The sequence below is a fragment of the Haemorhous mexicanus genome, assembly GCF_027477595.1.
Source record: "Haemorhous mexicanus isolate bHaeMex1 chromosome 35 unlocalized genomic scaffold, bHaeMex1.pri SUPER_35_unloc_4, whole genome shotgun sequence".
NCBI lineage: Eukaryota > Metazoa > Chordata > Aves > Passeriformes > Fringillidae > Haemorhous > Haemorhous mexicanus.
The window spans coordinates 22841-35025 of NW_026775990.1; the positions used below are offsets into that span (position 1 = coordinate 22841).

At 55.5% G+C, this 12185-nt stretch overlaps 1 protein-coding gene across 1 annotated transcript; it reads right to left on the reverse strand.

The window, feature by feature from the left end:
• Positions 1–4083: 4083 nt before the first annotated feature.
• On the reverse strand, positions 4084–11882 carry SSR4 (signal sequence receptor subunit 4). The gene is given in 7 exon segments (XM_059837447.1): positions 4084–4239; positions 4241–4258; positions 6261–6326; positions 8059–8148; positions 9247–9321; positions 10598–10716; positions 11753–11882. Coding segments are annotated over 7 exon segments (519 nt in total). The 5' UTR covers positions 11814–11882; the 3' UTR covers positions 4084–4149.
• Positions 11883–12185: the final 303 nt, after the last annotated feature.

The following is a 12185-nucleotide window of genomic DNA, read 5'->3' on the forward strand; positions in this document are numbered from 1 at the left end:
CTGGGAAATTCCCAAAAGTTCCCAAAAAATTCCGGGAAATTCTTCCCCTCCCCCACCCCCCCCCAAAAATCACCCCGGGACCCCCCCCCAAAACCCCACCCCGCTGTGACGTCATCGAGGGGCGGCTCTGACGTCATCAGAGCACGGAATCTCCAAAAACAGAGGAAAAACCCCCAAATTTTGGGGGAATTTTGGGGGATTTCGGGGTCCCCCCCCCCCCGAGGAACTCCAGGCCAGACGCCCCCTCGGGACCCCCAATTTGGGGGGGACACTTTATTGGGGTGGGGGGCGGGGATTTGGGGACCCCCCCAGGCACAAATCAACCCCCACCCCCCCAAATTTGGGATTTTTGGGGGTTCTGCTCCTCCCCCACCCCCCCAAATTTGGGATTTTTGGGGTTCTGCTCCTCCCCCACCCCCCAAATTTGGGATTTTTGGGGTTCTGCTCCTCCCCCACCCCAAAAATTTGGGATTTTTGGGGGTTCTGCTCCTCCCCCACCCCCCAAATTTGGGATTTTTGGGGTTCTGCTCCTCCCCCACCCCCCAAATTTGGGATTTTTGGGGTTCTGCTCCTCCCCCACCCCCCAAATTTGGGATTTTTGGGGGTTCTGCTCCTCCCCCACCCCCCAAATTTGGGATTTTTGGGGTTCTGCTCCTCCCCCACCCCCCAAATTTGGGATTTTTGGGGGTTCTGCTCCTCCCCCACCCCCCAAATTTGGGATTTTTGGGGGTTCTGCTCCTCTCCCACCCCCCAAATTTGGGATTTTTGGGGGTTCTGCTCCTCCCCCACCCCCCCAAATTTGGGATTTTTGGGGGTTCTGCTCCTCCCCCACCTCCAAATTTGGGATTTTTGGGGTTCTGCTCCTCCCCCACCCCCCAAATTTGGGATTTTTGGGGTTCTGCTCCTCCCCCACCCCCCAAATTTGGGATTTTTGGGGGTTCTGCTCCTCCCCCACCCCCAAATTTGGGATTTTTGGGGGTTCTGCTCCTCCCCCACCCCCCAAATTTGGGATTTTTGGGGGTTCTGCTCCTCCCCCACCCCCCAAATTTGAGATTTTTGGGGTTCTGCTCCTCCCCCACCCCCAAATTTGGGATTTTGGGGGGTTCTGCTCCTCCCCCACCCCCCAAATTTGGGATTTTTGGGGTTCTGCTCCTCCCCCACCCCCCAAATTTGGGATTTTTGGGGGTTCTGCTCCTCCCCCACCCCCCAAATTTGGGATTTTTGGGGTTCTGTTCCCCCCCACCCCCCAAATTTGGGATTTTTGGGGGTTCTGCTCCTCCCCCACCCCCCCAAATTTGGGATTTTTGGGGGTTCTGCTCCTCCCCCACCCCCCAAATTTGGGATTTTTGGGGGCTCCGCTCCTCCCCCACCCCCCAAATTTGGGATTTTTGGGGGTTCTGCTCCTCCCCCACCCCCCAAATTTGGGATTTTTGGGGGTTCTGCTCCTCCCCCACCCCCCCAAATTTGGGATTTTTGGGGGTTCTGCTCCTCCCCCACCCCCCAAATTTGGGATTTTTGGGGTTCTGCTCCTCCCCCACCCCCAAATTTGGGATTTTTTGGGGTTCTGCTCCTCCCCCACCCCCCAAATTTGGGATTTTTGGGGGTTCTGCTCCTCCCCCACCCCCCAAATTTGGGATTTTTGGGGGTTCTGCTCCTCCCCCACCCCCAAAATTGGGATTTTTGGGGGTTCTGCTCCTCCCCCACCCCCCAAATTTGGGATTTTTTGGGGTTCTGCTCCTCCCCCACCCCCCAAATTTGGGATTTTTGGGGGTTCTGCTCCTCCCCCACCCCCCAAATTTGGGATTTTTGGGGGTTCTGCTCCTCCCCCACCCCCCAAATTTGGGATTTTTGGGGGCTCCGCTCCTCCCCCACCCCCCAAATTTGGGATTTTTGGGGTTCTGCTCCTCCCCCACCCCCAAATTTGGGATTTTTGGGGGTTCTGCTCCTCCCCCACCCCCAAATTTGGGATTTTTGGGGGTTCTGCTCCTCCCCCACCCCCAAATTTGGGATTTTTGGGGGCTCCGCTCCTCCCCCACCCCCCAAATTTGGGATTTTTGGGGGTTCTGCTCCTCCCCCACCCCCCAAATTTGGGATTTTTGGGGGTTCTGCTCCTCCCCCACCCCCAAATTTGGGATTTTTTGGGGGTTCTGCTCCTCCCCCACCCCCAAATTTGGGATTTTTGGGGGCTCTGCTCCTCCCCCACCCCCCAAATTTGGGATTTTTGGGGTTCTGCTCCTCCCCCACCCCCAAATTTGGGATTTTTGGGGGTTCTGCTCCTCCCCCACCCCCCAAATTTGGGATTTTTGGGGGTTCTGCTCCTCCCCCACCCCCCAAATTTGGGGCCCCCTCCTCGGATTCCCTTTTAGGGTGGGGGGGATTTGGGGTGAGGGTGAATTTTGGGGGGGCCAAGGACCCCCAGGGGTGGTTTTGGGGTTTTTTTTGGGTGGTTTTGGGGTTTTTTGGGGTTTTTGGGGTGGTTTTGGGTATTTTTTTGGGTGGTTTTGGGGTTTTTGGGGGTTTTTTGGGGTGGCTTTGGGGTTTTTTGGGGTGGCTTTGGGGTTTTTTGGGGTGGTTTTGGGGGTTTTGGGGTGGTTTGGGGGTTTTTTGGGTTTTTTTGGGTGGTTTTAGGGCTTTTTTGTTGGTTTTGGGTTTTTTGGGGTTTTTTGGGGGGTTTTTTGGGGTGGTTTTGGAGTTTTTTTGGGGGGCTAGTTTGGGGTTTTTTTGGGGGTGGTTTTGGGATTTTTTTTGGTGGATAGGAGACAGTTTTTAGGCTGACTTTGGGGTTTTTTGGGAGGAGTGAAGCAATTTTTAGGCTGATTTTAGGGTGTTTTTAGGGGCATAAAGCAATTTTTAGACTGATTTGGGGATTTTTTGGGGGATGGAGCAGTTTTAAGGCTGATTTTGGGATTTTTTTGGGGGGATGAAGCAGTTTTTAGGCAGATTTTGGGGGTTTTTCTGAGGGATAGGAGGCAGATTTTAGGATCCTTTGGGGGATGGAGCAGTTTTTAGGCTGTTTTTAGGCTGTTTTTGGGGTTTTTTCAATGGGTAGGAGACAATTTTTAGACTGATTTTTGGGTTTTTTTTGGGAGGATGAAGCAGATTTTAGGCTGATTTTGGGATTTTTTTGGGGGGATGGAGCAGTTTTTAGGCTGATTTTGGGGTTTTTTGGGAGGATGAAGCAGTTCTTCTGGTTGTTTTTATTGCAGTGCTGGTTTTGGGGTGTTTTGGGGTTTTTTTGGGGGGATAGAAGGCAGGTTTTAGACTAATTTTGGGATTTTTTGGGGGATGGAGCAGTTTTTCTGGTTGTTTTTATTGTGATGCTGTTTTTGGGGTGTTTTTGGGTTTTTTTTTGGGGGGATGGAGCAGTTTTTAGGCAGATTTTGGGGTTTTTCTGAGGGATAGGAGGCAGATTTTGGGATTTTTGGGGGGATGGAGCAGTTTTTAGGCACATTTTGGGATTTTTTTTGGGAGGATGAAGCAGTTTTTAGGCTGATTTTGGGATTTTTTGGGGGATGGAGCAGTTTTTCTGGTTGTTTTTATTGCGATGCTCTTTTTGGGGTGTTTTTCAACGGGTAGGAGACAATTTTTAAGTTGACTTTTGGGTTTTTTGGGGGGGGCGAAGCAGTTTTTAGGCTGATTTTTGGGATTTTTGGGGGATGGAGCAGTTTTTAGACTGATTTTGGGGTTTTTTTTGGGGGATGGAGCAGTTTTTAGGCTGATTTTGGGGTTTTTCTGAGGAATAGGAGGCAGATTTTAGGCTGATTTTGGGATTTTTTGGGGGGATGGAGCAGTTTTTAGGCTGTTTTTGGGGTGTTTTGGGGGTTTTTTCAAGGGGTAGGAGACAATTTTTAGGCTGATTTTGGGATTTTTGGGGGGATGGAGCAGTTTTTAGGCTGATTTTGGGCTGATTTTGGGGTTTTTCTGAGGGGTAGGAGACAATTTTTAGGCAGATTTTGGGATTTTTTTGGGGATGGAGCAGTTTTTCTGGTTGTTTTTATTGCGGTGCTGTTTTTGGGGTGTTTTTGGGGTGTTTTGGGGTGGTTTTGGGGTGTTTTGGGGTGTTTTTGGGGTGTTTTGGGGTGGTTTTTGGGTGTTTTTGGGGTGTTTTGGGGTGGTTTTGGGGTGTTTTTGGGGTGTTTTTGGGGTGCTTTAGGCCTGGATGCTGCTCTTGGTGCTGAAGGCCAGGTAATACACCACCAGCCCGATGGCGGCTGCCACCACCTCCGTGGACACCCAGGGCCGCCCCGTTCCAGGCCCCCTGCCAGGGAATTTGGGGTCACCAGAGCACCCCAAAACCCCCCCCGGGACCCCCCAACATTCCCAGAGCCCCCCCAGGAACCCAAAATCCTGCGGTGAGATGGGAAATTCCCAAATTTCAGCCCCCCCCCCCCAAAAAAAAAAAGGGAAATTTTAAAATCTTGGGGATGGTTGTGAAGGTTTGGGACACCCCAAAAATCCTGGGGTGCTCTAAAATTTAATGGGACCACCCCCCAAAAAATCCTGGAACCCCCCAAAAATTCTGAGACCCCCCCCAGAATCCCAGTGGGACCCCCCAAAATCCTGAGACCCCCCCAAATCCCAGTGAGACCCCCCAAAAATCCTGAGACCACCCCAAAATCCCAGTGGGACCCCCCCAAAATCCTGGGACCCCCCCCCCCAAAAATCCTGGGACCCCCCCCCAAAATCCTGGAACCCCCCAAAATCCAAATGGGACCCCCCAAATCCCAGTGGGAGCCCCCAAAAAATCCTGGAATCCTTCAAAATCCCAGTGGGACCCCCCCAAAATCCTGAGACCCCCCAAAATCCCAGGGACCGCCCCCCAAAAATCCTGAGACCCCCAAAATCCCAGTGGGAGCCCCCAAAAAATCCTGGGACCCCCCCCCAAAATCCTGAGACCCCCCAAAATCCCAGTGGGAGCCCCCCAAAAATCCTGGGACCCCCCCCCAAAATCCCAGAGGGAGTCCCCAAAAATCCTGAGACCCCCCAAAATCCCAGTGGGAGCCCCCAAAGTCCTGGGACCCCCCCCCCCCAAAATCCTGGGACCCCCCAAATCACAGTGGACCCCCCCAAAAAATCCTGGGACCCCCCCCAAAATCCTGAGACCCCCCAAAATCCCAGTGGACCCCCCCCAAAAATCCTAAGACCCCCCAAATCCCAGTGGGAGCCCCCCAAAATCCCAGTGGACCCCCCCCAAAATCCTGGAACCCCCCAAAATCCAAATGGGACACCCCAAAATCCCAGTTGACCCCCCCAAAAATCCTGGGACTCCCCAAAAATCCTGAGACCCCCCCAAAATCCCAGTGGGACCCCCCCCAAAATCCTGAGGACCCCCAAATCCCAGTGGGACCCCCCCCCAAAAATCATGGAAACCCCCAAATCCCAGTGGGACCCCCCAAAATCCTGGGACCCCCCCCCAAAATTCCTGGGACCCCCCAAAATCCCAGTGGACCCCCCCCCCCCAAAATCCTGGGAGCCCCCCAAATCCCAGTGGACCCCCCCCCAAAAATCATGGAACCCCCCAAATCCCAGTGGGACCCCCCAAAATCCTGGGAATCCTGGGACCCCCCCCCCCCAAAAATCCTGGAACCCCCCAAAATCCCAGTGGACCCCCCCCCAAAATCCTGAAACCCCCCCCAAAATCCTGGGACACCCCAAAATCCAAATGGGACACCCCAAAATCCCAGTTGACCCCCCCCAAAAATCCTGGGACTCCCCAAAAATCCTGAGACCCCCCCAAAATCCCAGTGGGACCCCCCCAAAAATCCTGGGACCCCCCCCCAAAATCCTGGAACCCCCCAAATCCCAGTGGGGGCCCCCCAAATCCCAGTGGGAGCCCCCAAAAAATCCTGGAATCCTTCAAAATCCCAGTGGGACGCCCCCAAAATCCTGCGACCCCCCAAAACCCAAGGACCACCCCCCAAAAATCCTGAGACCCCCAAAATCCCAGTGGGAGCCCCCAAAAAATCCTGGGACCCCCCCAAAATCCCAGTGGGAGCCCCCAAAATCCTGGGACCCCCCCCCCCCCAAAAATCCTGGAACCCCCCAAAATCCTAGTGGGACCCCCCCAAAAATCCTGGGACCCCCCCCCCAAAACCTCCCTGACCCCCCAGAACCCCCCTGACCCCCCCAAACTCCCCTCTCAGAGCCACCACCCCCACCCAGCACCCCCAAATCCCCCCAAATCCCCGCCAGGCTGGGTGGGGGATCCCCCAAACCCCCCGAAATGGGGGGGGGTCCCCCCAGGTGGCCCCCAGACCCACCCTGTGCTCCACGCTGACGGTGAAGAGCGGCCGGATCCGCGACACGTCCTCGTTGTTCCGCTGCGCCTGCGGGGCCGGCCTCGCGTTGGGGGCTCCCTTTGGGGGTCCCCCCTCTTTTTTGGGGCTCCCTTTGGGGTCCCCCCTCCTTTTTGGGGCTGAATTTGGGGTCCCCCTTCCTTTTTGGGGCTCAATTTGGGGGTTCCCTCTTTTTTGGGGCTCCATTTGGGGGTTCCCTCTTCCTTTTTGGGGCTCATTTTGGGGTTCCCCTTCTGTTTTGGGGCTCATTTTGGGGTCCCCCCTCCTTTTATGGGCTCGATTTGGGGTCCCCCCTCTTTTTTGGGGCTCAGTTTGGGGTTCCCCTCCTTTTATGGGCTCCGTTTGGGGGTCCCCCCTCTTTTTTGGGGCTCAATTTGGGATCCCCCCTCCTTTTTGGGGCTCAGTTTGGGGGTCCCCTCCTTTTTGGGGCTCATTTTGGGGTCCTCCCTCCTTTTATGGGCTCGATTTGGGGTCCCCCTTCCTTTTCTGAGGCTGAATTTGGGGTCCCCCCTCCTTTTATGGGCTCATTTTGGGGGTCTCCCTCTTTTTGAAGGCTCCATTTGGGGGTTCCCCTTCCTTTTTGGGGCTGAATTTCTGGTTCCCTCTCTTTCATGGGCTCAACTTCGGGTTCCCCCTCTTTTTGGGGCTCATTTTGGGGTCCCCCCTACTTTTATGGGCTCAGTTTGGGGTCCCCCCTCATTTTTGGGGCTCCCCCTCCTTTTATGGGCTCTATTTGGGGGTCCCCCTCCTTTTATAGGCTCAGTTGGGGTCCCCCCTCCTTTTTTGGGGCTGAGTTTGGGGTTCCCCCTCTTTTTTGGGGCTCAATTTGGGGGTTCCTCCTCCTTTTTGGGGCTCATTTTGAAGTCTCCCCTCATTTTTTGGGGCAGAATCTGGGGTCTCCCCCTTCTTTTTGGGGATCCCCTCAATTTTGGGCTGAATTTGGGGTTTCCCCTCAATTTTGGGGCTGAATTTGGGATTTTCCCCTCAATTTTTTGGGGTGAATTTGGGATTTTCCCTCAATTTTGGGGCTGAATTTGGGGTTTTTCCCCAATTCTGGGGCTGGATTTGGGGTTTTTCCTTCAATTTTGGGCTGAATTTGGGGTTTCCCCTCAATTTTGGGGTGAATTTGGGGATTTCCCTTCAATTTTGGGGCTGAATTTGGGGTTTTCCCCTCAATTTTGGGGCTGAATTTAGGGTTTTCCCCTCAATTTTTTGGGGTGAATTTGGGATTTTCCCTCAATTTTGGGCTGAATTTGGGGTTTTCCCCTCAATTTTTTGGGGTGAATTTGGGGTTTCCCCTCAATTTTGGGGCTGAATTTGGGGTTTTCCCTCAATTTTGGGGCTGAATTTGGGGTTTCCCCTCAATTTCGGGCTGAATTTGGAGTTTTCCCTCAATTTTGGGCTGAATTTGGGGTTTTCCCTCAATTTTGGGGCTGAATTTGGGGTTTTCCCTCAATTTTGGGGCTGAATTTGGGGTTTCCCCTCAATTTTGGGGCCGAATTTGGGGTTTCCCCTCAATTTCGGGCTGAATTTGGAGTTTTCCCTCAATTTTGGGCTGAATTTGGGGTTTTCCCTCAATTTTGGGGCTGAATTTGGGGTGTTTTCCCTCAATTTTGGGGCTGAATTTGGGGTTTTCCCTCAATTTTGGGGCTGAATTTGGGGGTGCCGGGGGTCTCCTGCTGGGTTTTAGAGTGGGGGGGTGAATCAGGGGGGATTTTGGGGGGTCCTGGGAGCCCCCCAGGATGTGGGGAGGGGTCCCCACCTTGCGCAGGGCACTGTAGGATTCCTCATCAAAGAATTTCACCTCGTAGGTGCCCGACTGGGCCTGGCGGTGCTCCAGGCTCCAGGACACCTGGGGAGGGGAAATTGGGGGGCTGGGACCACCGGGACCCCTCCCCAAATTCATCCCAGACCCCCAAAGCTCTCCCCAGCTCAGCTGAGAGCCCCCAGAGCTGCTCAAAGTCACCCCAAAGTCACCTGAGCCCCCCCAAAACAACCCCCAGACTCACCTGAGCCCCCCAAAACAACCCCCAGACTCACCTGAGACCCCCCAAACAACCCCCAGACTCACCTGAGCCCCCCCAAAACAACCCCCAGACTCACCTGAGACCCCCCCAAAACAACCCCCAGACTCACCTGAGACCCCCCAAAACAACCCCCAGACTCACCTGAGCCCCCCCCAAACTGCCCCCAGACTCACCTGAGCCCCCCCAAACCGCCCCCAGACTCACCTGAGCCCCCCCCAGACTCTCTCAGGTACCCCACACACACCTGAGACCCCCAAAACCCCTCCCAAAACCCCTCCCAGGTACTCAGCCCCTCACCTGAGACCCCAAAACCCCTCCTAGGGATCTCCCCCCCTTCACCTGAACACCCCAAAACCTTCCAGGGTACCCCCCACTCACCTGAGCCCCCCCAAAACCCCTCCCAGGTACCCCCCACTCACCTGAGCCCCCCAAAACCCCTCCCAGGTACCCCAGGCTCACCTGAGCCCCCCAAATATCCCCTCCCCGGTACCCCAGACTCACCTGAGCCCCCCAAAACCCCTCCCAGGTACCCCAGACTCACCTGAGCCCCCCAAATCATCCCTCCCCGGTACCCCAGACTCACCTGAGCCCCCCAAATATCCCCTCCCAGGTACCCCTGACCCACCTGAGCCCCCCAAATATCCCCTCCCAGGTACCCCCTACTCACCTGAGACCCCCAAAACCCCTCCCAGGTACCCCTGACTCACCTAACCCCCCCCAAAACCCTACCTGACTCACCTGAGCCCCCCAAATATCCCCTCCCAGGTACCCCAGACTCACCTGAGCCCCCCAAATCACCCTCCCAGGTACCCCAGACCCACCTGAGCCCCCCAAATATCCCCTCCCAGGTACCCCTGACTCACCTGAGCCCCCCCAAAACCCCTCCCAGGTACCCCAGACCCACCTGAGCCCCCCAGCCTCACCTGGTACCTGCCCACGTCCTGCCCCCGGGTCACTGGGAACTGCTTCCCGTTCACGTCGGCGTACAGAGCCACGTTCTGTGGGGGAGGGGGCTCAGGGGGGGCCCTCACAGCCCCCCCACCCACAGCCCACCCTGCAGGGGGGTTTTGGGGGGAACTTGGGGTTTCCCCTCAATTTTGGGGCTGATTTGGGGTTTCCCCTCAATTTGGGACTGGATTTGGGGTTTCCCCTCAATTTTGGGGCTGGATTTGGGTTTTTTCCTCAATTTTGGGCTGATTTTGGGGATTCCCCTCAATTTTGAGGCTGAATTGGGGGTTTTCCCTCAATTTTGGGGCTTGATTTGGGGTTTTTCCCTAAGTTTTGGGGTGAATTTGGGGTTTTTCCTCAATTTTGGGGCTGAATTTGGGGTTTCCCCTAAATTTTGGGGCTGAATTTGGGGTTCTCCCCTCAACTTGTGGCTGAATTTGGGGTTCTCCCCTCAGTTTTGGGGGGAATTTGGGGTTCTCCCCTCAACTTTGGGGGGAATTTGGGAGTTTCCCTTCAATTTTGGGGCTGAATTTAGGTTTTTTCCTCAATTTTGAGGGTGGATTTGGGGATCCCCCTCAATTTTGGGGGTGGATTTGGGGTTTCCCCTCAATTTTGGGAGTGGATTTGGGAGTTTCCCCTCAATTTTAGGCTGAATTTGGGGTTTTTCCTCAATTTTGGGGCTGAATTTGGGGTTTTCCCCTCAATTTTGGGGCTGAATTTGGGTTTTCCCCTCAATTTTGGGGCTGGATTTGGGAGTTTCCCCTCAATTTTGGGGTTTTCCCCTCAATTTAGGGTTTTTTCCTCAATTTTGAGGCTGAATTTGGGGTTTTCCCCTCAATTTTGGGGCTGAATTTGGGTTTTTTCCTCAATTTTGAGGCTGAATTTGGGGTTTTCCCTCAGTTTTGGGGCTGGATTTGGGGTTTTCCCTCAATTTTGGGGCTGGATTTGGGAGTTTCCCCTCAATTTTAGGCTGAATTTGGGGTTTTTTTCCTCAATTTTGGGGCTGGATTTGGGAGTTTCCCCTCAATTTTGGGGTTTTCCCCTCAATTTGGGGTTTTCCCCTCAATTTTGGGGTTTTCTCCTCAATTTTGCGGCTGAATTTGGGGTTTTTCCCTCAATTTATTACTACAATTAATATGAATTTTATAAATATTAATATTAATTATAATAACTTATTAACATAATTAGCTTTCAAAGTACAACCAATGTCTCAAGACCACGCTTTCTTAAGAGTGTTTAACCTAAAAATCACATAGAATCAGAATTTTTATGGACTTTTGGACGCTGCCCAGGTGTGTGCGTGACCCCAGGGTGACCCTGCCTCACCTGGGCGCCGTTTTTGCAGGCCAGGGAAATCTCCACCACGAAGACGCTCTCGGAGGCGATGACGGCGTCCGAGGTGGTGTAATAGGAGGGGGCGATGGTGGGCTCGGGGCATGGCTCACCTGGGCAGGGGGCTGGGCTGAGGGACCCCCACTCACCTGAGCTGCCACAATCCCCCTCCCCCAACACACCTGAGACACCCAATGGCCCGGGACCCCCTCATGGGACCCCTTCTGGCAGCCCAGACCCCCCCCCAAAACCCCTCATGGACCCCAACTGCCCTGGCACCCCCTCATGGGACCCCCAATATCCCCTCATGGAACCCCCATTCCTTCCCCTCATGGGACCCCCATTCTTTCCCCTCATGGGACCCCCAATATCCCCTCATGGGACCCCCATTCCTTCCCCTCATGGCGCCCCCAATATCCCCTCATGGAACCCCCATTCCTTCCCCTCATGGGACCCCCAATATCCCCTCATGGAACCCCCATTCCTTCCCCTCATGGAGCCCCCAATCCCCTCATGGGACCTCCAATGTCCCCTCATGGAACCCCCATTCCTTCTCCTCATAGAACCCCCAATATCCCCTCAGGGGACCCCCAATATCCCCTCATAGAACCCCCAATATCCCCTCATGGAACCCCCATTCCTTCCCCTCATGGAGCCCCCAATCCCCTCATGGAGCCCCCAATCCCCTCATGGGACCCCCATTCCTTCCCCTCATGGGACCCCCAATATCCCCTCATGGAACCCCCATTCCTTCCCCTCATGAAGCCCCCAATCCCCTCATGGAGCCCCCAATCCCCTCATGGGACCCCCAATATCCCCTCATGGGACCCCCAATATCCCCTCATGGAACCCCCATTCCTTCCCCTCATGGAGCCCCCAATATCCCCCCATGGAACCCCCATTCCCTCCCCTCACGGAGCCCCCAATCCCCTCATGGAACCCCCAATCCCCTCATGGAACTCCCACTCCCTCCCTCATGGAATCCCCGCTCGCCTCCATCCCCTCAGAGCCCACAACCCCCACAGGACCCCAATGCCTCGAGTCCCCCTCGGCCCTCACAGCCCCCAGAACCCCTCAGAGCCCGCAGAACCCCCGGGTTCCCCTCACAAGTTCCCGTTCCCCCTCACGGGACCCCGGGTTTCCCCCTACCCGCGGCCCCGGCCGCCGCCAGCAGCAGCAGCAGCAGCGGGAGGGCTCCGGCACCCGCCATGATCGTCCGCGCGCACCCTCCCTCTGGCCCCGCCCCTGCGGAAACCAACCAATCAACGCCGACAGCGCTTGCACGTTCACCAATCAGAACGCGGCGGGCGGGCACCCGCGAGCCCGCTGACCAATGAGGAGCGAGCGCGCCGCCCGGCCAGCGCGAGACGTGGCCCGCGGTGGAGGCGGGGGCGGGGCTAAGAGGGAGCAGAGGCGTGGCTAAGACAAGTTGGGGTGTGGTCAAGTGGTGACTCATGCGCAATGCTGTGCACAGGCGGGTAAAATGGCGGCCGCCCCGCCTGTGGTGCGAAGGGCGGAGCCATAGCCACGCCCTGGCGCATGCGCATTTTCGGCGTTGCCATAGCGACGGCTATGGGGCGGT